The sequence below is a fragment of the Cynocephalus volans genome, chromosome 8 (assembly GCF_027409185.1).
Source record: "Cynocephalus volans isolate mCynVol1 chromosome 8, mCynVol1.pri, whole genome shotgun sequence".
Lineage (NCBI taxonomy): Eukaryota > Metazoa > Chordata > Mammalia > Dermoptera > Cynocephalidae > Cynocephalus > Cynocephalus volans.
Window position 1 is genome coordinate 38878201 of NC_084467.1, and position 26300 is coordinate 38904500.

General features: G+C 34.5%; 1 protein-coding gene across 1 annotated transcript in view; it reads left to right on the plus strand.

Annotated features, from left to right (window-relative positions):
* CMPK1 (cytidine/uridine monophosphate kinase 1) overlaps positions 1–23116 on the plus strand; it is a 30381-nt gene extending 7265 nt beyond the window's left edge. The window contains exons 2-6 of the mRNA XM_063106278.1: positions 16037–16183; positions 19443–19595; positions 20899–20975; positions 21194–21290; positions 22170–23116. Coding sequence (XP_062962348.1) covers positions 16037–16183; positions 19443–19595; positions 20899–20975; positions 21194–21290; positions 22170–22211 — 516 coding nt within the window. The 3' untranslated portion in view covers positions 22212–23116. The remainder of the gene's footprint in view (positions 1–16036; positions 16184–19442; positions 19596–20898; positions 20976–21193; positions 21291–22169) is intronic.
* Positions 23117–26300: the final 3184 nt, after the last annotated feature.

Below are 26300 nucleotides of genomic sequence, written 5' to 3' on the forward strand. Positions count from 1 at the left end.
CTCACTCGGGAGAGTGTGGTGCTGATAACACCAAGCCCACGGGTTCGGATCCTATAGAGGGATGGCCAGTTAGCTCACTGGGTGAGCATGGTGCTGACAACACCAAGCCAAGAGGGTTGAGATCCCCTTACCGGTCATCTTTAAAAAATAAATAAATAAATAAATAAAATAAATATTTGTTGAGTAGGTTTCGAAGCTAGTCAGACATAGGCTCCTGCACCTTGGTGAGTTAAATTTTTGGCTCTTTAGTTTCTTCCACTGAAAACTGAAGATATCAAACTACAGGGGATTGTAAGGGTTAACCAAGAGAACCCATGTAATAAAATGTCTGGCACAGTGCCTAATATGTACTCTATTGGGTACTTCATACATGTTAGCACCTCCCCCTCTTGCCTATTCTATATTTATCCATAAGTAGTCAACGAAGGAAATGTCTTGAGCACAGTAAATACCTATTTTTCAGTAGGCATTCTTAGTCACCAGACTGATGAAAAATTGATTGAAGGGACATGAATAAATATCAAAAGTGTCATACCTATGTATGTCTATTTAAAGAGGCAATGTGTAGAGTTCAGATTCCTGAGCAAACTGCCTGGGATTGAATCTCACCCTACTACCCACTGTGTGTGTGACCTCACTCAGTCAAGTTGTTTAACCTCTCTATATCTTAGTTTCCTCATCTATAAAATAGGAATAATAATAAATAGTATCTACCTCATTGGGCCGTTGTGAGGATTAAATGAGCTAATATATGTAAAGGGCTTAGAGCAGTACCTGGCACATGCTATATCCTAAATATATGTACCTATTCCACAAATAATATGTTGAACTTTCAGAACAAGAGAACAGAATTGTGGTTACTAGAAGTGGGGAAGGGGCAGGGGACAGGGGGATAAGAGAGAAATTGGTTAATCGACACGAAGAATGATTACATATTGTAATGATAAATCAGCTAATTATCCTGATTTAACTATCACATATTGTACACAAGTACTGATAGTCAACTCTGTACCCCACAAATATGTATAATCAATGATATTTCAGTTTTAAAAAGTACCTATTTTTATTATCCTCATTTTGCTTTTTCTGTTCTTTTACCTGTTGCTCTTCCCGCCCTCCCTGCCCCCCACCCTTGATTTGATTCAGATTTTTCCCTCTCCTACTTTGGAAGAAATACAGTCTATGCCTTTTCTTTTAGTAGTTACCCTAGACATTTTAAGCACACATGTTTAACTTAAAGTTGAAAATTAATATCTTTATTCTCCTCCCAGATAATACAGACACCTTAGGACATTAAACTGTATTTTCTATCTTGTTTTCCAGGATTCTAATTCCATACTGCGTATTTTTTTTATCCCCCAAAATGACATGTTAATGTTTTATTACAAAGATGTAATATTTGTTTAGAATAACTCCCATGCGTACATACCATTTCGTTTACTTACCATTTATTTTTGTACCTCAGATCTCCCTTCTGAGATCATTTTCCTCCTTCTTAAAGCATATCCTTAGAAGTTTCTTTAATCAGCATGGGCTTGTGGTTAGGAATTTTTGCTGTTTTTTTTTCTGCACGGTAGGTTCTTTTTTCCTAGTTCAACCACTGAGGGTATCATCCTTTAGGGTCCCTACTTTATGTGGAACGCTTTGATCTGATCTCCAACCCTATTTAGGCCTTGGTCTTTGTCTTTCTCCAGTCTGTGGCCCTTAAATCCCAGGCTCTAGTCATCAGTGATTTAGGGGTGAAGTCCCCAGGGCAGCTGCAACTCTAGCACTCAGTTACTCCTCTTGATTTGTGCTTTCTCGGTTTATCAAAATCTGAGTTGTTCTTTTACTTTTCTGCCAGCTCAGTAATGCATTAAAGAAAATAGATAGATAGATACTTCAAAAAGTTCATGGAAAAATGGAATTAAAAGATAATATGAATCTTTCCATGAACTTTTTGAAGACCTCCCTGTGTGTGTGTATAAGTATATATATATTTACCCCAGTCAGAATAAGATGTCTTTACCTAAGTCTGCCCTAGCTCAAAGCCCCTCTTCAGTATCAGTTCTTTTCCTTGTCCTTATTCCCTTTGAGATATACTTGTTTTACATTTGGGTTAAAGTTTCAGTAACAATAATTGGTTAGTCTAGACACCACGTTCCAATTAAGATGATAATGAGAAAGGAGTGTAGTCCCCGAAGACCTCCCAAGGCCACATAGGAGGACAGTATTTTAATGGTTGGCCTTCTAAATTGAAATTCAGAGCATTTCAGAGAAATCACTCTAATAGTGGGACATTTTGACCAAGTAAGAGAGAGAGGGTGGAAACAGAGGGTAACATCTCATTCTTTGTGTCATGTTGGCCTAGTCATACACTTGTTACCTTTAAGCTAATATTTTTAGCCCTAGTTGCTATATGGAAATGTATTTGCTCTAACATTTCAGTTGCTTTAACCTGACAAATGAAGAGCATTTTTATAGACTAAACATGTGATAAGAGCAGTTAGAACTTAATAGAGAACAGGTGTGACTGACATACTGTTTGCTGACAGTTTTATGCTGCCTGGTGAGTAAAGTTAACAAAACATCACTTTGGTAAAGGAAAAAGCACCAGTTATTGCTTATGATTCTCAGAAACTTTCACTTTGAGGGACTGGGTCCCATGAAACATATGTTTCATGTCTGGTTTCCATCAGTCTTTTCCAGAAGATCCCATAAGTTGGTTCCACTCACCATTAGGATATATCCCATATCAACACACAATTAAATACACCTAACTTGGGGGCTACACAAAAGACTACTTCCCTGACTACTTTATGTTTGGAGCTCCAAAATGTATTAATCATTGATGTTTGTTATTGAAAAGTATTATGTGTTTATAATTTAATCCACAGGATTTACTTTTATAATTAGGTATGGTTTTGGTACATAATAACATGAATTTCCATTTTCTTGGTGTCTACTGGGAATACAGAGACAGCGTAGAAGATGTTTTGATTGTGTAATTGGGAATTGACTTAATGGTTAATTAAGGTTTTCAAATGATGGAAAGTTTTCTTTGCTACTTATTCATTTAATGATTATTGGGCAAGCAAAGTAGAAATGGTAATGTTTCAGAAGTGGAGAAAGGCAAGGATGAAACAAACGAAGCAAGGATGGTCAGAATCGGGCTGAATCAAAGTGGGTCAAATATACCTGGCTCTTTGTGTATGGATAAAGTTCCTGCTTTCTTTTCCATGCCAGGATACAACAAAATGATGAAGCCCATCAACTTTGAGTCTTTTTTTTTCCTTCCTAACTTCCACTAGTAGATTCTATTATCAATGCCCATAGTGGTTTAAAGCAAAAGATTCTGTATCTGCATGTGGATCACCTCTGAGGAATTACCTCAGAGGCCCACTGTAGAATAATAGTGAGTCACTGATAGTCAGGAGACCTGGGTCCACATGCCAATTTGTCAACTGTCAAGTCAGCTTATCTCAATTCCCCCTTTTGTAAATGAGGGATGTCAGTCCATTTTCTGTTCTTTAAAAAAGAATACCTGCAACTGGGTAATTTGTAAAGAAAAAAGGTTTATTTCTTACAGTTCTGGAGGCTGGGAATTCCAGGGTCAAGGGGGCACATCTGTGAGGGCTTTCTTCCTGGTGAGAACTCTGCAGAGTCCAATGTGAAGCAGAGCATCACATGGCAAGGGGGTTGATTGTGCTAGTTTAGTTCTCTTCCTCTTATAAGGTCACCAGTCCCACTCCTGTGATTACCCATTAATGCATCAAGCCATTAATCTATAAATAAATTAATCCATTCCCAATCATCTCTTACGTACAATCACCTCTTTCAGAATTGCCGCATTGGAGATTAAGTTTCAACACGAGTTTTGGAGAAGACAAACATTCAAAGCATAGCAAGGAGTATGGAGTAGATCTTTCCAGCTGGAAAAGAGATCTGAATCTCAAGACTTCAGTGTTCAATAGCAATAGCATGTAACCCAATATGGTCACACCCTAAAGGCAAATTATCTAATTAGTATGATTATGTATGCCTTCTTTGCTGTATGAATGGGAGCACCAAGGAATTGTGTTTAATAAATTTCCTTCTGTATTTCATGTTTACATAGAACTTCAGAGCGCTAATAAGAAACTTGCAAAGTTGAGAAAAGGAATCTTTGAAATGTAACAATTGTGTATATGTGTTTTTTAAAAAAATAAAAAACATTGAAGAAAAATGACAAAATCCAGGTTTTGATTCCTGTAGTGGCCAGTTACCAAAAAAAAAAAAAAAAAAAAAAATTAAGATAGCACAGTATTACAAAGAATATAGGGCTGGCCAGTTAGCTCAGTTTGTTAGAGTACAGCCTTTGTAATACCAAGGTCAAGAATTCAGATCCCCGTACTGGATAGCTGCCAAAAAAAAAAAAAAAAAAAAAAAAAAATTGTAGACTTCAAAGTCAGATGTTGGTTTGATCTCAGTCTACCATTTATAGCTATATTGCTTTTCTGATTCTGTGTCATCCTTTGTAAAGTGATAATAATTTCAACTTCAATGGGTTGTTAAAAAGATTAAATGAGGAAATGCTTATACAATGTTTAGCATAGTACATGGCACTCGTTAAGTGTGTAAATGTTAACTTTCTTATTTTAGAAAAGATCTACAAGAAAGAGAGATCAAAGCATAAGTTGGATGAAAGTTGTTATGGGAGAGCATATTTCCATTGTTTGCTATAGCATAAGGAAATGATTACCCACACTAATCAATTAACATATTTAAAAAATTTGTATGGTATTTTAGAGTGTGTTGGATATGAACTTTCTATTTAGAGAAAGTATTTGGGATTAACTTAGATTTATAAATACTAGAAAGGGTAAATGACCTAATGATCAGATAAGTATCATTAGCTAATACTGTATATGTATCTTAACTATCCTGTTCTTAAAGATGTGTATACTTTTTATTTTGGTTACTCTTTTATTTCAAGTAGTGCACATACATGTCGAAAAATTAGAAAATACTGATAAATAAAAATTACCAGTAATCCTATTATGTAGAGAAAATCACCTTTAATCAATATTTTGGGGCATATTCTTCCAAACATTTTTACTTTTTTTTTGGCTGTCTTGTACAGGGATTGAACCCCAAACCTTGGTGTTATCAGCACCACATAACTGAGATAACCCCACACATTTTTTTTTTGTAGGCTCATCCTCTCTGGAAAACCCACCTTTCAATTATATCACAAACATGTTACTAAATGTATCACATAATTTATATAACTATATCATACTCCATAGATTAGGTACATTATTTAATTAGTTCCCTATTTTTGGAAACTGTGTTTCTAATTTTTCAAAAATTGTATTTAATATTTTATTTTTAGGCAGCTTTATTGAGATATGATTTACATATACAATTCATGCGTTTAGAGTGTACAATTCAATGATCTTTGGTATATTACATTTTTTTTTTTTTTGTCGTTTTTTTTTATCGTGACCGGCACTCAGCCAGTGAGTGCACCGGTCATTCCTATATAGGATCCGAACCCGCGGCGGGAGCGTCGCCGCGCACGCTCCCAGCGCAGCACTCTACCGAGTGCGCCACGGGCTTGGCCCGGTATATTACATTTTAATTGTGGTAAAATATAACATGAAATTTTGCCATTTTAACCATTTTAAGTGTACAGTTCAGTGGCATTAATTGCATTCACAATGTGAATATGCAACCATCATCACTATCTATTACTAAAACATACCAAACAAAGTCTGTTACCATTATGCAATAACTCTCCATTCTCTCCTTCCCCAGCCCTTGGTAACTTCTAATCTACTTTCTGTCTCTATGAATTTGCCTATTCTTAGTACCTCATATAAATTGAATCATACAATATTTGTCTTTTTCTGTCTGGCTTATTTCACTTAGTGTTTTCAAGGTTCATCCATATTAGCATGTATCAGAACTTTATTCCTTGTTATGGCTGCATAATGTATGTAGCACATTTGTTTGTATGCAGCACATTTTGTTTGGCTGCATAATGTATGTAGCACATTTGTATGCAGCCATCTGTTGATGGACATTTGGACTGTTTCCACCTTTTGGGTTTTGTGAATAATGCTACAGTGAGCACTGGCAAGCAAGCATCTGTTTGAGTCCATTTTCAGTTATTTGGGGTGTGTACCTAGGAGTAGAATTGCTGAGTCATATGGTAATACCATGTTTAACTTGTTGAGGAATTGCCAAACTGTTTTCCTTAGCAGCTGTACCATTTTCACATTCCCACCAGCAATGTATGGGTTCCAATTCCTCCATATCCTCACCAATATTTTTTGTTTTGTTGTTGTTATCGTTGTTGTTTTCTTTGTGGTTTTTCTGGCAGCTGGCCAGTAGAGGGATCATAACCCTTGACCTTGGTGTTATAACACTGCACTCTAACCAACTGAGCTATCTGGCCAGCCTTGTTTTTAAAATTACAACCATCCTAGTAGGAGTTAAGTGGTTTGTTTTTGTTTTCAGAATAGCGCATTTTAAAAATTGTCTTTGCTTATTTTTTAATTGGGCTATATGTCTTCTTATTGACTTGTAAGAGTTTATATATTTTAGATACAAATCTCTTTTCTAGATACTGTATATGATTTACAAATATCTTCTCCCATCTGTGGGTTATCTTTCATTTTCTTGGTAGTGTTGTTGGAAGCAAAAATTTTTTAATTTTGATGAGGTCTTACATCTTATACATTAGAACATATAGTATATTTTTTATTGCCTATGGTACAGTGATTAAATGAATTATTAAATGATAAAAATTTATTAAAGATTAAATGGTAAAAACGTATTAAGTTAGTCCAAAACCTAAATAGTGGTATGACTGGTAAGTGTCTTTATTGTGCTTGGGCCTGAGAGTTGGGAGTGGAAAAGAGGAGGGGGTAGTGGTAAATGGAAAGGAAGGTAGGGTGGAGGCTGGGGTTAACAGGTTTTCATTACTTCCTTGACCCAGTCAGGGCATAATTGGGTTCAAGTTAACTAAATCAGATTAGTGGGATGGGAGAAGTTGCCCATTTTACAAAAGGTTTCTAGTTTTCTTCCTATTACGTAGGCATGACAGGAAGAAAATTTTATGGAAAAATTTTCCTTAAGCTTCCCACTTTTTAGGCATTTCTCTTGGTGAAATTAGGCTCTAATCAAGAATCAGGAGCCCTTTATATTTCGCTCTACATTATTGAAAGGGGTAGAGTTATCAGTGGTCAACATTAAATTCCATGTTTAGCTAGGATTTGATTGCTATACCATCAAAAATTGTACATTACTAAATTGACTTTAATTTTAGATTGAGCAAAATGTATGTGTGAAGGTATATTTTATACCAAAAAATTTTAAAAACGTACTACTTTTCAAAACCAAATAATGATTTTTCGAACACTTTTTTCTTAATTGTTAGCACAGCTTGTTGGAATAAAAATGAAGGGGATACTTTGTTGTCTAAGGAGTGAGTGATTCGTTTTCTCTAAAAAGTCAATTGAAAGAGGTTGGTTGGCATGATGTCGTTCTGAAAGTGCTCCAACGGGTTATTCTGGAGACCAGACGTAGTATGGGTATATTGTCTATGCCATAGAAGTGGCATTTCCATAAATTTCTTGTTTATAATTTTGAACTCTAGTGTCTAGAGTAGGGCTACATTTGAAATATGTTTTCTTTTAAATCTTTGCTGTTGTGCCTTTTGGATCTGCTTAACTGAGTATGTCTCTAAATTTCCATCTGTTTCTAGGCTCTAAAACTAGACTGTTTTCTGTCTCCTTCTATAACTCTTGACTTTATGCCCATGCAGTGTTTTTAAGTGTTGCTATATTATACTTTTGTTTCTCCTTTGTTAAGGAATGGATCACTTTCCAGAGAAATTTTTATTCAACCATTTGAATTGATTTTTGGTTTTAGAGCAGTTTACTGATATCTGTCCCCAAAGCTGCTGTCCTCTACAATGATTTAGTTTTTATTTTTAAATAAGTTTTTGATTGTGCAGTTACTGTTTCTCTTTTTTCTTGAAATCAGATGGTATTTTTTGTATTGGGATTCTTATCCTTAACATGAGGCTACTTTGAATTTAATTTTGGTGTACTCTTAGGATTAGATATTAATAAAATATTTAAACTATCATTCTTGCTTTGTGGTATTTGCATTTTAATGATGTATGGACAGAATATGCTTTTTAAAATTAAAACAGAAACTTTATATGTATACATGTATATTATAAAAAATTCAAACAATTTGAAGGTACATAAAGTAGAAAGTGAAAGTTCTCCTTAACTAATCTTATCCTACTCTCCTTATGTAATCATTTATCAATTTTTTTGTGTGCCTTTCTGGTCCTGTTTTGATGTATTTATATGGAGATATAATGCATATGTGTATGAATACACACACATAATTATTGTTTTGTGACTTGCATTGTTTTGCTCAACAATATCTTGGAAAACTTTCCGTATCAGAACATATAGACAGCTTTCCTTCATAATATACACAATAATTTCGTATATTCGTTGGCATTTAGATTTTCTGTAGTTTACAGATGATACTGCTGTGAACATACATGTGCATATGGCTTTGTGCACATGTGCAACAGTAGCATAACTCCTAGAAATGGAATTGCTGGGTCAAATGGTAAGCAAACTTAAATTTTGGTAGACTGGCAAATTGCTCTCTAAAAAGACTGAACAGATTTGCATTTCCACAAAGGATGAGGATACTGGTTTCCACATACCCTTGCCGTTGCCATATATAATAGTCTTTTTCATTTTAACCAATCTGATGGGTGGAAAATGGAATCATGTTTTAATTTGCATTTTCATGATTACTAAGTGAGGTCTAGCCTGTGTTCTTTTTTTTTCTGTGACTTGAGTTATTTATTTATTAGTAGGATCTGTTTATATACAATGTATATTACACCATTACCTTTGTGTAGTAAAAATATTTTCTTCCAGGTTGTTGCTTGTCATTTGACTATATTTATGGTGCCTTTCTTTGTTCAGAAGTTTTTATTATCTATGCGCACAAACATAAATCTTCGCTGTTTTGATTCTTGTTTAGTAATGCCTTTCCTTACCTCAAAGTGGATTTTCTTTTAGTAGTTCTTTGTGTTTTAGAACTTTAATCCACCTGGATTTAGTTTTGTGTATGGTGTGATACAGAGATTTAACTTTATTTTTTCCTAGATGGATAGCCAGTGTGCAAGTATCATTTATTAAATAATTCATCTTTCCCCACTGGTTTTTAGCTGCTGCCTCTATCACTTATTGAATTCCCAATTATACTTGTGTCTGTTTCTGAACTCTACTGGGTTTTATTGTTCTGTTTGTCTATTTTTATACCAGTACTAAATTGTTTTAATTACTATAGTTTTATATTTTATACCACGTGGTAGGATGAGTCCTCATTTGTAGTTGTTAACATTATTTTCAATTTTGGACATTCATTCACATTTACTTTTTCTGATAAACTTGAGAATCAACTCACCAAGTTTCATTTAAGAAAAAAAAATCCCAACCAAATTTTGGTTGAGGTTGCCATAAATTTGTAGATTAACTTGTAGAAAATTTAAATATTTGCAGCAAGAATTTTTCTATCCAGGATTACAGAATGCCTTCTTTTTATGGTAATGACTTTATTTATGTCCTACAGTAAAGTGTTTTTAGTTTCTTCATAAAATTCTTAACACGTTTAGTTTTAGGTTTATTCCTAAATTTAAGTTTTCATTGCTGTTTTGAATAGGCTCTTCTAAAATGTATATTTTCTAATTAGTCACTGTTGGTTGGAAAGGTATCTATGTGTTTGTTTATAAGAAGGTAGTAAGCAAGATAAATAAATTCTTGTTCGTTCTCGTAAACTTTTTAATATGCTCAAATACATCTGTGATGCCAATTTTTTAGAGTCTCTGTGTTTGAGGCTGTGTGCATAGTGCATTGGATTTCCCTGTATCATACTTTCTTAAGTCCTTTTGTGCTGCTCAGAATACCTGAGACTGGGTAATTTATAACAAACAGAAATTTATTTATCACAGTTCTGGAGACTGGAAAGTCCAAGATCAAGCCTCTGGCATCTAGTGAGGGCCTTCTTGCTTTCACCTTCACATGGTGAAAGATGTGAGAGAGATGTGGTGGCAAAAGGGGGCTTGAACTCATCCTTTTATAAGGAACCCACTCCTGCAATAACAGCATTAATGATCCAAACATCTCCCATTATACCCCACCTCCGAACACTGCTGCCTTAGGGATTAGATTTCCAACACATGAACTTTGGGTGACACATTCAAACCATAGCAGTAATATACTTGTTCTGTAGTTATTCTTTGATCCTTTCCTGTATACATTTCATTTAAATGTTGAGTCAGTTTGGTAGATCTGTTCCTTCATTGGTGTGCAATTTGTAGTTTAGCCAATGATTATTTTGGACTTTGCTCTAGGAGTAACCTGTATGAGTTTGTATATCTCGACCCTGACCTATCTGAATGCTCTCATACTTGTAGTAGGTGTTGAGTCTAATAGTATAGTCCACATTTTTAGGAGTATATTCTTTAGGAGATGCTTCTGATTGTAACAGCTAATAGTAGTATTTTGCTATGGCTGATAATGTAGAGTAGTATAGATATTATTTCTGATAGTAAAGAAAAATTTACAAAGAAAAATTTTACAAGTAAAGAAATGGACTTAAGAAAGGTTGAATAGATTTACCGGTGTCACTCTGGGTTGCGATAGAGTTTAGTTATAAAACCTTAAAACACACTGGTTCAGTGTTCTGAGTATGTGACTTCATGCAAGGTTCTTCTGTTCTTGGAATCCTTGCTGAGTTCTGTTTCTCTAAATGCATTTCCCTATTAGTTTTATAATTTTGCTAATGTTCAAGTGTTATATTTGCATATTGTCATTCAGAGTTTGTCTCCTTTGGACATTTTTCTCAAGTGTTGATTCTTAAATCTAAATAAATTCTAGTTCTTAAAGAGCACCTGAGCCATTAAAATGTGATTATTTTGTGATGAAGCTCTTTACAAGTTGCTTCTCAAGCAGTTGCATCTCTCAGGCTGACTTGCTTGCTTTTGATATTCCCTGGGTAAATGATATTCTCATTTTAATGTTATTTACCTTTTAAAATAAGAAACAAGTACAATTTTTTTCTGCTTAATGGTTGTTGAGAAACCTCTCTTTCATAAGGAGAAATAGCAGCACAGCGGCCAGGGCTTCATCTGAGTGGTTTAATGTATGTAAAGACTATGTTACCATTGCTGTCTGCCCTTCTCTGAGTGTTCTCACAGGAATGGAATTAACTGAATTCTAGGCTCTTAGACCGCTGGCAACAATATTTGGGTTGTAGTGATATATTTGAGACTTCTTAAGATATTGCTTCTGGCCAGAAATGAATATGTAGCTTGTAGGCTCTGCAGTGACAATAAGAATTGATTATTTAATTTTCAAGAGTAGATGAGTGTCTCCTAAGAGTAAAAAATAAGAGTAGACCTCTGAGCCTGTCCATTAATGCAGGAAGTTTTCAAATTATTGCCACAGAGCTTCTGGAATTCGTGGAGGTTTCTGGGCCTGATCTTCATCTTTGACCATTTACCGTCCCCTTCTCATATAGGGAATGCAGATTGATTCAGAATGGCTGGGATTAATTAAAAGAAAGAAAAATATTGGAATTAATCAACTACAGAATGAAATTGGAGTGTGAAAATTTCAATTCACAGTTGCTACTATAGAGGATATTTGGTATGTAAATCAGATACCATAATCCTCAATTATCTGATAAGCCTTCTGCAAAATGTTAGAGGGATATTCAGGCCTTACACAGACAGGAAACTATTTGGTGGCTTCTAATTCTCTAAGTTTTACGGGGCCGGCCTGTGGCTCACTCGGGAGAGTGCGGTGCTGATAATTCTCTAAGTTTTATTTATTATTATGCCTTCTTGCCATTGCTTCTAAACAATTAACTTCTTCCGCAAGCAGACAGTGCTGATAAAGGCTTTAAGTAATGCAAATATAAAGAATTGCCTTTATTAATTAGTAGTAGTACTGAAGTCACTTCATATATGCAATTCACTATTGCATCCTTTTTGAATCTAATCTGTTTACCTCCCCTGAATCAGTACATTGCTCAGCACTTTGTAGACACTCAATAAATATTTATGGATTTAAAATAAATTCAAAGTATTGTCTGAATTAAGGTTTTCCTACACGAAGAGCAAAACATTCAGGAAAATGAAATGGTGCTGTAATTGTCTGCAGTTGAATGGATTATATCACTCCTCTTTTCTCCTTTGCAGGATGTAAGCTTTTAAAACATCACTTTTTAATTAGAGAAAGAAACATGCTTCGTGTTAATTTGGAGTCTGTCTGCTAAAGCTTCTTGCTTAAGATTTAGCTTCATTTATAACTTCCATACTTTATAGTTAATATGTGGATTTGCAATGAAATAGTCATGGTCAAATGCAATATACACATTTAGAAATACAATGAAGGCAGACTAAAAATGAGATTGGAAACCCACTATCAATTTAAGTCAGCTTTTCTCCCACTAGATACCATCTTTTTCTTAATGATAACCTTTCTTTAGTGGTGATTATAGGAAAAACACTTTTTTCTACCCCTTAGGACTGGAAGGAACTCTAAAAAGTTGGCCAGTAAGTGTCTGGACACTGTGATCTTATAGTCATAGGAAAGTAAGTTTTGGCAGGTAAGTTCCTGGCAGGACTGGCAGGTATTATTCTTGGAAAGTCCTTTTCAGACATCTTATATATTAATCATGAAAAGTTCTGTTGGAAATGTCACTGAAACAAATGATAGCTTACATAAAATGTTGCTGGCATGTTGTAGGTTCTAAAGGCATTGTTTGCAACAGGTACCAGAGTGGTGAGTCTGGAAGACTCCTCATCGTACCTGCATTGATAATCTCTTCTATGACCCTCCTATGTCATGCACGAGAGGATCAGCAACAGTCATATTAACAGGAGAAGATGCCTGGCATCTGGATCTCTTCCTGCCTTCAAGGACTTGCCATTTATGTGTCATTTGTACTCTGAATATGGTTTTTGTTTTTTTTGTTTTTGGTTGTTTTTGTTGTTGTTCACATAGAACCACATTATTTTAATTGAGAAGGAGGGAAAGTGCGGTTGCTAAGAAGTGAGAGAAATCAATTAAGATGGTTTGAAATTTGATGCCATAAAGTTGTCAACATTTGCCTAGCTGTAGTAGAGTGCCATTCTGTACTTACTGAAGAAAATGGTCTTTTTTTCTCCTTCCAAATCCTAATGTATGATTGATAAAGATTATTAAGTTGTTTCTCAACCTCTAACAGAAGAAAATGAAAGTAAAAAATTTAGACAGTTGTTCTAAATGAATTGATTTATACATTTACCACTAGGAAACTACTATTTTTAGTTGAACAGTAGCTTGTAACTGTAGTTATTGTAGTTTATAGTATTTATAAGCTGCTGTGGTTTTAAATGTTGGTCTTTAGACTGTAGTTAGTGTTTCAATTGTTACAAAATTTCAGAGAATGTGAAAAAATTTTTGTTCAGTCTAGAAAATATCCACTCTTTCCTCAAAATTGGCTTCAGTGACTGTTTGATGACAGCAGACTTCTTTGAAAATATGTTCTTTAAAGTCTAGCTATTATTAAAATGCCATAAAAACTATTATATAAGTGATAGTTGCTTTTTTGTTGTTGCTGAAACTCTGTGGTAAGAGAAAAGCTTCAGCCAATATTTTAAGAAAAATACAATATTAAAAAGTTAATGGTAAATAGAGGGGTTTGAAAATTGGAATGTGGATGAGTAATTGAAAGACACATATAGGTTTGACATGATTATATTCATTTAAAGTCCTTGTTTCCGTGGACTTTGCAGGTAAGGTTATTTTCTCTTTTTGACAAACTGTATGATTATTTAAAAAAAATAATTAGTATATATCTACAACTAGTTTCTCTTTTTAAAAAAGTGATACATTGCCAAAACCCATTTTAATGCAATATAAAGCTTGCAAATTTGAGCCCTCCAGTGTCGGGAAACAAACAGTGTGTATGCTAATTTCTAAATTACTGGCTAAGCTTCTAAATTTGTATGTTGTTCGTACAGCAGAGCATTATAGAGCAATCTGTGTTGTTGGTGTTTCACTGAGCATTTGCCATTGTTTAGTACTGTTTGTCTCTGCATTTATTCAATATTACCATATGCTATAATCACAGACTGGAGCATCCGGCTAGCAGAGACTTCCAAGAAGGAGCCAACGTAAACAGTGGGAAATGAAGCTGCTATGAAATTTTGTGGACAGTAGTTGCAAAATGCCTCTTGAAAATTGTACATAGTGAGTGGGAAAGTAGGTCACACCTCACTTTTTTTGTAAAGCCCTTTCTGCACCCAACTTTCAGAAGTTTGTACGTACTCAGTAATCAAAGTAGGTGTTTATAAATGGTGTGGAAACAACTTTAAAATAATTAAACAATTTTGTATTTATTTCTGTCTTTTGTAAATGATGAGTTTTTAAAAAAATCCTATTACAATAATTAAATACACTTTTGATCATTTCTTTCCATGGAAGGGACTATATGACTAAGAGAGAGACATGGGTGATACTAAGTTTTTTGTTCATTCTCATCAAACTTTATGCCCAATTTTAGTCAGCAAATAAGCTATTTAGAGTTTTGTTTTCCATACTAACTACCTTACTGTTAGCTTACTAGTTAGCAATAAGAACAAGTTTAACCAACAATTTTGGGAAATAGAAAAGGGGTAACGAATGTATGGCTTCTGCAATCCCAAAAAAGAAAACTTATTATAACCTGGGTAATTGAAAAAGTTGGTTTTTGTAAAATGTGAATTTGAAACACTCTACTTTAAAAGGGGGGTGGGGGTGTGGGCTGGCTCAAATCTTAACATTAAAATTAAAAATAACATTAATTAATTAATTAATTAATTAATTAAAAGATGACCGGTAAGGGGATCTTAACCCTTGACTTGGTGTTGTCAGCACCACGCTCAGCCAGTGAGCGAACCGGCCATCCCTGTATGGGATCCGAACCCGGGGCCTTGGTGTTATCAGCACCGCACTCTCCAGAGTGAGCCACGGGCCGGCCCTAAAAATAACATTTAAAGTTATCAAATATTTATTGTATAGATAAGATAAAAACCAATTGAGGTAGTCTTAAGAATCACACACACATATTATAATATAAAAATGCTATATATATAATATAAAAATGCTTCTATATTATTTAAGACAAGTATCTTGATAATGGCAAGGAGGTAACTGATAGCTTTTATCCCTACTGTGTGTCAGGCTCTATGGTAGGCAATTTATATATGTTATCTCATTTAATCATAATCACAAAGTTATGAAATAGGTGTCCTGTTTTATAATATGAGACCTCATTCCCATTTTATAGATGAGATCTCTTGTCACAAGTAGAAAGGTAGGAACTGGACTTGGGTGTGGTAAAGAAGATGCTGGTATTTGTGGAGAGGCAGTGATACTCTAAAATACTGATTATGTGACCACTCTTCAGAGTGGTCAGAAAAACTGATTTTGTAGAGGAGGTAGGACTTGTGCTGGGAAAGAGAAGAAAACAGAAGAATGGGGTTTGTGTAAATGGTGAAGAGTTCATTGTACACATATTGAGTTTAAGAAAGCAGAGACTTTATAGAAGGTGGGTACAGCCAACAGTGGAAAGATTTTTTTTTTTTTGCCTTGAATTGTATAGATTTTTGTTAGATAATTCTTTGAACAATATTAATAACATTTAAACTTTCATCATGTTTGCGAAGGAATATAATGAGATATTAAAGCTTTGAATAGTTACATAAATTTTGGGATTATGACATGGTGTGTGAACATTATAGCTATGAAGAATAAGGATATTTATTAAGCAAACTGGATTATGTGAAATCGCTGTTAATTTTTTTTAATATACAAGGAAAATTCATTTATTGTAGAAAAATTAGAATATAGAAATTAACACAAGGGAAAAAAATGTATAGTCCTATCACTTGGTTGAATGAGTTCTGATTTTTTTTCCTACGTGTTGTCTCTTTCAGAAATATGGTTACACACACCTTTCTGCAGGTGAACTTCTTCGTGATGAAAGGAATAACCCAGATTCACAATATGGTGAACTCATTGAAAAGTACATTAAAGATGGAAAGATTGTTCCAGTTGAGATAACCATCAGTTTATTAAAGAGGGTAAGGAGTGTGAATGCCAACCAATTCAAACCAGCAAGGAAACAAGAAATTACATCCACCTTTCATTTGAGTAATGAAAAAATCAGAATATTGAATTTCTTGCATGTGTAAGGTGATCATGGTATTTGAGAATGGCAAAACTGGAAACTCCGATTTCACCTGGGAAGAAATTACACAGTAGCAAGGATTCTCTACCTTAGTATTAGGATCCGCTATAGCTCAACTTAGCACCCTTGTATGCACACTTGACCCTTCCTTCCCAGCATTCAGACAGTTATTCTCTCTTCCACTTCTATTTCTTCTTCTCCTCTCTCCCCGCTCTTCTTCCCCCTGTTCTTCCTTCTTTTTGTTTTTCTGAAAACCTTCCTTGTTTCTTTCTCTCTCTCTTTTTTAACCCATGTCCCTCTCCTTGTTGCTATTCTCTCAGTCTTGATTTCTGCTTTTCTGGTGTATGCATCACCATCTTCAATGTGAAATATTAAGACTTAATAGCTATCAAACTAAAATATGTCCCATCTGAAAAAGAGACACCTTGCATTTACTTGGTAACTCTTCACTGTAGACTCCTAAGACTATAGTCATTAACAGATATTTCCACATATAAGAAACAGTGAAGGAGAAATGCAATATAGGGAACAACAGAAATAGTTAAAGCCTGATGGAAAAGAGATATATGAGCATCGGGATGGAACCAGAGACACTTGAGGATTAAGAGTGGTTCATACAACCTTCCTTACTCCTTGTCTCAGAGTTTAGAATAACTTCTGTTCCAGAGTAAATAAATCCTTTCCCTATTCTCTGGATCTAATGCCTTTTCTCTGCTTTATAGCTAAGCATTATGAAAGTGTTGTCTACATTCTTATTACTTTTTCACTTTCTACTTTTCAACCCTTTGCAGTCAGGTTCTATTTCCATATCCATTGCAACTGCTCTTGCATGTTACTGACGATCTATCAAATCTAGGAGATACTTTTAGTCATTTTTCTTGTAGCATTTACTTAATCTGTCTGTTTAAAACTCATTCCTCCTTTGTTCTCTGTGACACCATTTCTGTTGCTTCTCTTTCTACTTCAGTGACTACTATTTCTGTCTCCTTTAATAGCTTTTCTTTTGCAAGTTTCCTAAATCATGATGTTTCTCAGGGTTTTATCCATGGTTTTCTTCAGCTGTCATTTTCCATATTTCTTGCTGGATGATTTTAGCCATGTTCAAAGCTTTCACTGTGCTAACGATGCTGAAATCTATAGCTCTAGCACAAATCTGAATTCCAGACCTATATTTCTAACGAATTACTAGGCATCTATCTGAATGTCTCACAGGTGTCTCAAAATCAACATGTCAGAGGCTGAATGCATCATTTAAAATGTGATCTTCCTTTATTTCCTGTCTTGGTTTATGGTGCTACCATCTACCCAGCTGCTCAAGGCAGAAATCTGGCTGCCATCCTATATTCTTTACCTCTTCTTCACTTTCCCAAATTCATTCATCAGTCAGATCTTTCCAATTATCTTTCTTTTAATCCTCTTTTGTTAGTCTCTTTATAGAGACTAATTATCACCTTAGTTCAGATCCTCTTTTTTTCCTTTCCTGGAGCATTACTAGAACCTCCTACTTAGTCTCCTTGCCTTTAATCCGTCCTTGTCTCCCTGTAATTCATTCTTGGGGCAGTCAGTGTAATTTTTTTCTAAAAGGCAATATGAGCATATTACTCTACTGCTTAAAATTCTCGAGTGGTCCTGTTTTGCCTCCAGAATAACTCAAATCTTTAGTGTGCCATAAATAGTTCTTCATTAATCTTGCCTCTGCTTACTTTCCAGTCTTATTTTCTACCACTTTCTACACATATCCTGAGATTCAGTTGTACCAGTTTACTTCAGATTCATTACAGCTGTTATCCTTTCTCATTTATGTGCCTTTATACATCCAGAGTTCACTGTCTGGAGGGCATTGATCCTTGTCTGCCTGCCATATCATTATTCAGGATTCAGCTCCACTGCCATCTCTTTGGTAAAGCTTTCTGGCAGTTTCCCTGGAAGTTTGTGCTTACTTGTTTTATCATGGCATTCTTTGCATACTTCATCATAGAACTTTTTAGCACATCTATGTATACATATTTGTCACTCATTGGACTGTGAGCTCCACAGGGACAAGAGTCATGACCTTGTTCTTCATGTTTCCTGATAGTAGGACCTAAAAAATATATGTTGAATGATTATAATATTGATGTGCTTTTATCAGATATCTTTCACTACCATAATTGGGGTAGGAATGCTATAGCAGAGGCCCAAAATCTTTCTGCAGAAGTTTTGTAAATATTAGAAAAGAAGCTAGATGCTAGAATAAAGCCAAACTTCACGTAAAAGAATCAGGGGGCCTGACAGCCATTGTTCTTCTTGAAGAACCAGGAGAGTTTGAACAAAACCATGGATAGGATAGCAGATATATTTTTTGTTCTGTTTTTTGACTATAACAATATGTTTGCTTTGGATTAGAGGCTCTTCCTAAGGTTTGTTGAAGTCATGCATCTGTGCTTATTCTATGGTGATTGAAAGGGGCAAGGATTTGGAGATTAGAGATCTGCATCTCCCATTCACATATTCCCACATTCTACCTAAATTCAGGCTTTGGAAGAGGATGGTGAAATGTGTTGCTCTTGCCATCTTTCCGAATGTATTGTTTCTTTTGCCACCTATGTTTTGGCGTGGCCAGTGGCATTTAGGTTTAATTAGCTTCAGATTTTAAAAAAGTATTGAATCCCATATTAATAATTAATGCTAATATTTTTATGTTTGTCCAAAGCTTTTTGCTGTTGGACTTGAATTACAGTAGAGTTGAGCACCTGTAGAAGTAGCATACTTTCTACCACAGCAAAATGACTTGGGAAGAGAAGACAAGGACTCCAGTTTGGAGCAAAGATATTGGTTACTGGTTATTTTCCTCTTATTGCTTATTTAAAACTTTGTGAATGTATATGTGAAAGTAATATGTGCTTACTATAGAAAATTTGGAAACCACAGAAAAAAAAATTGTATAAAATGAGGAGGTGGGGTAGGGCACATACCTGTCATCCCACTGGCTTGAGGCAACCATGTTAATACATTGGCTCATTTCCTTCTAGTCTTTTTCTTCTATGTATCTTCCATTCTTTACTTATGGTTTAAAGAATAGTAATAAACAAACACCCATGTATCCACTATTCTGCCTAAGAAATTTCATTTTATTAATGTAGTGTTGAACCTAAATCTTCTTTTTCTTTTAGGAAATGGATCAGACAATGGCCGCCAATGCTCAGAAGAATAAATTCTTAATTGACGGGTTTCCAAGAAATCAAGACAACCTTCAAGGTTGGAACAAGACCATGGATGGAAAGGCAGATGTATCTTTCGTTCTGTTTTTTGACTGTAATAATGAGGTAATGAAATCTTCATCTGCCCATGTGGGCTTTAAGCACTGATTGTCAACTATTAGAGAAAAACAAAGTGATTTTTACTTGTATTTACATTTTTTAAAATGTCTTACATTTTTATTATGTTTACATTTTTATATTGGCAGCTGTGTTTTTTTGAATCGGTAGATTGGATGAAGAGAACAACACTGTCATGCTATTAGGGTATTAAAAGCTATTTGGCATCAGCCTCATGGACCTAAAATTTGCTCTATCTTCAAAATAATAAGAATCAGAATCAGTTTTGTTTTTTAAAAAATAAGAATTGCACTACACAATAATGTTAGGTAATAAAGCTGAACTACTGTTTATCCTGCCTTCAAGTGTTACTTACTGGAAAAGAAACACACATTTCTGGAAAGTTGAGAAAACTTTGTATTTTAAAGAAACATAGGATAGCCTGATTTGTCTTCTAAGAGTGAAATGATCTTGAATAAAGCAGGAAAGGGTTCTTTTTCTTTCTGGCACTTCTAATAACATACCCAGACATACGTTTGAATAGTAAATGTATTTCTCGGAATTATTTAATTAAAAGGTTTGACTCTGTTTGACAGCTGCTATAACATAAGTGTCATTATATTAATGCCAACAGCCTGAAAGAATAAGAATCTGAAGTAGTACAGTGAGGAAATTGGCTATTCTTAGGTTGAATTGCAAATGTGTCTCTGGTGGAGAGATTTGTTGCAGCCTTTGAGTTGATTTAAAATGTAACTCTCTTCTTCCAACTCCCAAAAATATGTTTTCACTTATTCTTCAAAGTTAACTTTAGAATGTTACCACAGCTTTGTAACTCAGGAATGTTTATTCACGATTAACAAGGGATGCTTTATTCAAATGCAGATATGTTGACTCTTAAATATTTGGATATTTATGGAACTATTGAAAAGTAAGCAAAAATGGACCAAAATTTGAGGCATGTAATTCATACCTAATAAGTTAATAATATATCTGAGATGGAACCATATACATACAGATCTTCTTTTTATTGCGGTTTGAAAAAAAAGTACACAGGAAAAACTGAGTCATGAATGAATTCTTATTATGCTCTGTACTTACTTAACCTAGTTTGTATAAATTGAACCACATGTTTAAATTTAAAAGGACTTTGCATGTTGACTAATGAATTAGACACATTGGGTTTAATGCAGGGGTTTTTTTTTTTTTTTTTTTTTTAATCTCTTCAAACTTCATCTTCTTTCCAGCTTAAAAGAATGGCAAATTCATATCTTTCTATTTTTTAAATAACTATTTTTTTTATATCTATTTTTAGATCTGTATTGAACGGTGTCTTGAGAGGGGAAAGAGTAGTGGTAGGAGTGATGACAACAGAGAAAGCTTGGAAAAGAGGTACTTGGTGTTTTATATATAACCACCTCAATCTCAGTGTGGAACTTGAATATCAGATTATATACCTGCCCCGTTTTGGACCAGAAAAAGAAAATGTCATGATTAAATGTGTAAAATGCTTGTTTAAGGAGATGATAAGTGAGTCAGTTAGGTCAGATCTGGTGTCCTCTGAGAAAGGATGGATACCTAGAACCTGGCAACATTTGCTTCTTTTGCAGAATTCAGACCTATCTTCAGTCAACAAAGCCAATTATTGACTTATATGAAGAAATGGGGAAAGTCAAGAAAATAGATGCTTCTAAATCTGTTGATGAAGTGAGTGTTCGTAGCCTACCCTTAAAAAAAAAAAGTCAAGTAGAAATGTGATTATGTCTTTTGGGGGAGAAAAGGAAATACTATGACAGATTAGTTTGCTTTTCAAGACATTGGAGACTAAATGAAAAATTAGGGTTTTGTCCTTTTTTAATAGAGTCTAAAATGGGTTTTACAACTTCAGACTTGTTCTTCATGAGAAGTGGTGATTTATTAATTTCAAATTTCTTTTCCCAAGCACTGGAAAATTGGTATTTTGCAAACTGTGATTAGGATAATGTTCATTTTTTAAAGTCTTTAATGTGAATAGCAAGTCATTCAGCTCAAAAGCCTCAGGCTACTTTCTTTTCTATCACAGAACAAATAGTTCCAAAGACGCAGGGTCTCCACGACTTACCACTTCTATCTTTCCTCACGTATCAGTGATCTCTAAATTGTGGTTTGCAAGCCTGCAGTGCCCGGACAATATTTCTAGTCTCTTACTTGACCTAATCTCCCTTTTTCTGATTCCCTGAATCCTCTTTCTCTTATATTGATAAGATAAAAAAGAAAGATCCAGAAGGAGAAGATTGAGGGAATCTTTTTTTAATCCATTACCACTTCCAATAGAGGTGAGGTGAGAAAACGTCATGCTTTAGAATCAGAACTAAGAAGATAAACCACTTCAATTTACATTTTATCAAATTATTGGTAGACTATCAAGAAGTATATTTTGTCCTGTCTAAAGTAAATTGGATGAATGCAAGGAACTATAATGTGATTTTTTAAATGACCCATTTTGAAAGTTAATATAAAATTGACTCTTTTTAAAAGGGACTTAGCTATGTGGTATTTTAGCAATATATGCTTTTAAAGTTATTATTATCTTTTTTTCCTTTACAGGTTTTTGATGAAGTTGTGAAAATTTTTGACAAAGAAGGCTAACTCTCAACCTGAACACATCTTTGAAATCATGCTTGAATATTGCTTTGTTAGCTGCTATCACAACCCCTTTTTACTGCAGTTTTAATGTTTCATAATTACATCTCAATTAATGGCTGGAAAGTATATAGTAAGACAAATTGAATTTCACAGTAGTAGACAGTGAATTCAGGTTTAACTTCATCTTAGTTATGGTGCTCACAAAACAAAGAAGGGTGTCAGCTAGTTCTTTGTTTTTATTCAAAAATAATATCTCTTTTATAGTTTGTGCCTTCTGTGAGCAAAACTTTTTAGTATGCGTGTATATCCCTTTAGTAATTACAACATGTTAGGATTAGGGATCCCCACTTTCTCTTTTTCTTGCAGGTTTTAAATTTCCAAACTTAAGTGAATTTGTGGACCAAATTACAAAGGAACTTTTTGTGTAGTCAGTTCTTGCACAATGTGTTTGGTAAACAAACTCATAAATGGATTTCTAGCATTGTTTTAGTATTTATAAAATATAAAATAACTGACCATTTCCTATAGGAAGGTAAGGAAATTTAGGCTTTGTTTTACTACAACTTGTACAAAGTTGTATAACAGGGCATAGTCTTTGCTTCCAAGGTTTGCATTGGGGGCACGGGGGTTCAGAGCCTGGCAGAATTGTCAGCTTTTTTCTGGCATAATTTGAGGGTAGGGGATCACATCTAATGACTTGTGTTCCTTATGCTCTATTATATAGTGTTATTCATGATTAAACAGATCTTAACAAAATTCCTAGCTGTGAATCCTTGAAAGGCATGTGCTAGATTTATGCCAAAATCATTTAATGAGCATTTTAGTAACACTTCAAAGTTTTTTTGTTTTGTTTTCTAGACTAAATATGGGGCTAGGATAAATTAGAAGAAGCAATCTAATGGTTAAATATCACATTTGTATTTTATTTTTTTGAATACTTTTTTCATAGTTATTTGTTTAAGAAGATTTAAAAATCATTGCACTTTGGTCAGAAAAATAATAAATATATCTTACAAATGTTTGATTCCCTTCCTGGCTACTTTCATTCAGTAATTTTTTTTTTGCACCATGTTGAAGCACTGAAAGGTACAGAATTTTTAAAAGGCTATAGAGTCCAAAGGAATTTTCTCTTTTTTTTTTGAGTTTTCTTGTATGTGCATTCTTCCTTTAAAAATCTCTGAGAAATCTGTTTTCTCATTTCTTTTCTTTTCCTTATATCTCTAATGCTAGGTGGAATCCAAGGTTCTTAATATGAGATTTCTTAAAATGTTTCTCATTTTCTCTACTTACACTGTTTGGTACACAGGGTTAAATAGGGAAAGTAATTTTGTCTTTGTATGATTAGATGTTATATTTAAAGTCATTGGGAATAATGAGGATAAGTTAATGGATGTTCTTATGAGAGTACTTCAAAAAGTTCATGGAAAGATTCATAGTATCTTTTAATTATATTTTTTCACGAACTTTTTGAAGTACCTTCGTATATTGTAATTGAATATTTATTTCTATGTGTGTTAAGAAATTCACTTATTAATGATAAATTTTTCAACATACTTGCCATTAGAAAACAAATTATCCCTAAGTACTGTGACATATTGGTCACCAAAATTTGTATTGCGATTATCTTGGTTTCTTGGAAGAGATTATAATGAGTTCTATCTAGTGTTTCAGTCCAGCCATTATAGAGGGGCTTTATTGGTGGTTTAATCAAACAGCTATAGTAGGAAGAAAGAGTAAAGACTAAGGTTTTAAGAGTATTCCTACTCACATAAGTGAAGAAAACTGTCAGATGGGAATTAAATATACTGATATTCTGAAAGCAGCCTTAAGGTTTTGAAGAAGACTGTTGAGACTAGGTGCTTTGCTTCCTTTCATTGGATATCTTTCTGTGGCATTTGAGAACAGAAACCAAGAAACATAGTAATTACTAAATTATGAGGCTTTGCTTTTTGTTTGCTTTTAAGTAGAACAACATGTTGACAATATTGAGTTTTGGAGTTGATTGAGATACCTCTGACTTCACTGGTTTTGGTCATTCCATTTGTTACAGATGCAGTCACTAAGAAGTTTTTGAGTTTTAAAATACCTTAATTTGAGCCTTGCTAATTTTTAAAAACTAACATTATTTCCGTTTAGTGATGTTGGATGTGTATGAATTATTTAGCAAATAATCCCAATAAATTTTGTGTTGTGATCTTTGCTATTTGCTGGTTCAGATTCCTGTTCTCTTAAGCATACTGAAAATCAAGAAGTATCTTATTTAACATGTGGGTCCTCACAAGGTAAAAGCAGAGCTCAGGATCCAGGAGAATTTTCTGCTCTATGTATTTATTATGTTTGTGCGTCTTGACTTAAGCAGAAAGCATGACTGTCCTATTCCTTCAAGAAGTAATCTGGACTGAGGCACAACAGCCTATTTGTTTATTCACCAGCAGCATAAATTGCTTGTCTCTTTGAGGGGGAAATTGACAGCAGGCAATGTTTATCAGAATGCAGGTTTTCTGTGCATTTGTAGCTTTGTCCCTGTAATTTAAGTGGTTGCCAGACATTCCAGTGGTCTCTGGCGATAATAGTGGCTGAAAGTATTGGCCAAACTAGGTCAGCATCTTTTTCCTGGAGGTTTGGTCCCTCATCTTCACAAGCCGTAGTGCTTCAAACACATTTTCTACCTTCCAGGAGTTTTCTGTCTAAAACATCCTGATATGGATAGACCTTCTGATGTCTTCTGTTGGTTAACTTCAGTCATTCTTATATACTCTAGTCATGCACCACATAATGACATTTTGGTTGATGATGGACTGCATATAAAACAGTGGTCCCATAAGATTATAATACCATATTTTTACTGTACCTTTTCTATGTTTACATATGTTTAGATACATACTTGTCATTGTGTTACAGCTGCCTACAGTATTCAGCACAGGTTTGCAGCCTTGGTGCCATAGGCTATATCATATGCTCTAGGTGCATAGTAGGCTATACTATCTAAGTTTGTGTAAGTACACTCCATGATGGTTGCATGATGATGAAATTGCCTAGTGACACATTTCTTAGAACTGTTGTTAATCAATGCATGACTGTGTTTCAGTTCTCCCTACCCTTCCTGTGTATTTCATCTAAATTAAGTACTCCTTAATTCTAAGCATTTTTTTTTAAATGAAAGAAAGGAAGCTCACTGCTTGTGTACCAAAGAGAAAGCAAAACAGTGGTCCTAATCACCTGTCCCTTTATTTCCTCATCACTGAGTCCAATGTAAGTACTGATCCAGGTGTGCTTCCTTTGGTTGGGTATGGTTATTACGGTTGTGATGTTAATCATGGAAGCCCTGAAGGTCACCATCTTTCCTGCTCTGGGGAGACCTGAAGGACTAATTTGAAATTCTGGCTACTACCCTATACCAGATGTCAACCATACCAGCTCCAGATTGTCACTCGGGCATTACGGGATCCCTGCCATCCCTGTAGATCAGAGCAGAACCTGCTTCTCTTGGGTCCTTCTTCAAAGAAGCTTTTCTTTCATGGCTTTGTCCTCCTAAGATCCACGTACAAGAGAAGAGAGTTCAGTTATTGTCTTATTTAGGGAGACAAAGGTAATAAATAAGAATATTTCTCTAGGTAAGATTCTTTCAGCCACAGAAAATTATTTTTTATTTATGATACATTTTGAAGTGAATGAATGCAACTCCTGAACATTGGCCTTTGACATCCTAACCAAGCAGAGGTAAAGCATCTGCAAAGGTAGGTTACCAGATTCTTTACCACATCCTAGTCCTCATGTTAGATAATCACAAACATACTTTAAGAATTTATCTTCTACATAGTAGAATCAAGCAGTTAAGCAACATACCACATAAATAGCATATGCATCCTCATTTGGCTGTATAACCACATTTAAAAAGAGAAAGTAAAATATTTAAAAAGCCATGTATGTGAGCTTTGGGAATGATCTTATATTACTCTTTTGAAGGCTTCTTAGAAGAAATATACTCCCAGGAGCTACTTCTATGAAATTAGAAAAAAAATTGATATGTAGACTTAAGATGAGCTTCCAAGAAAAGCCCTGAATTTTATGTTTTCTTGCTAATTTCTAAGG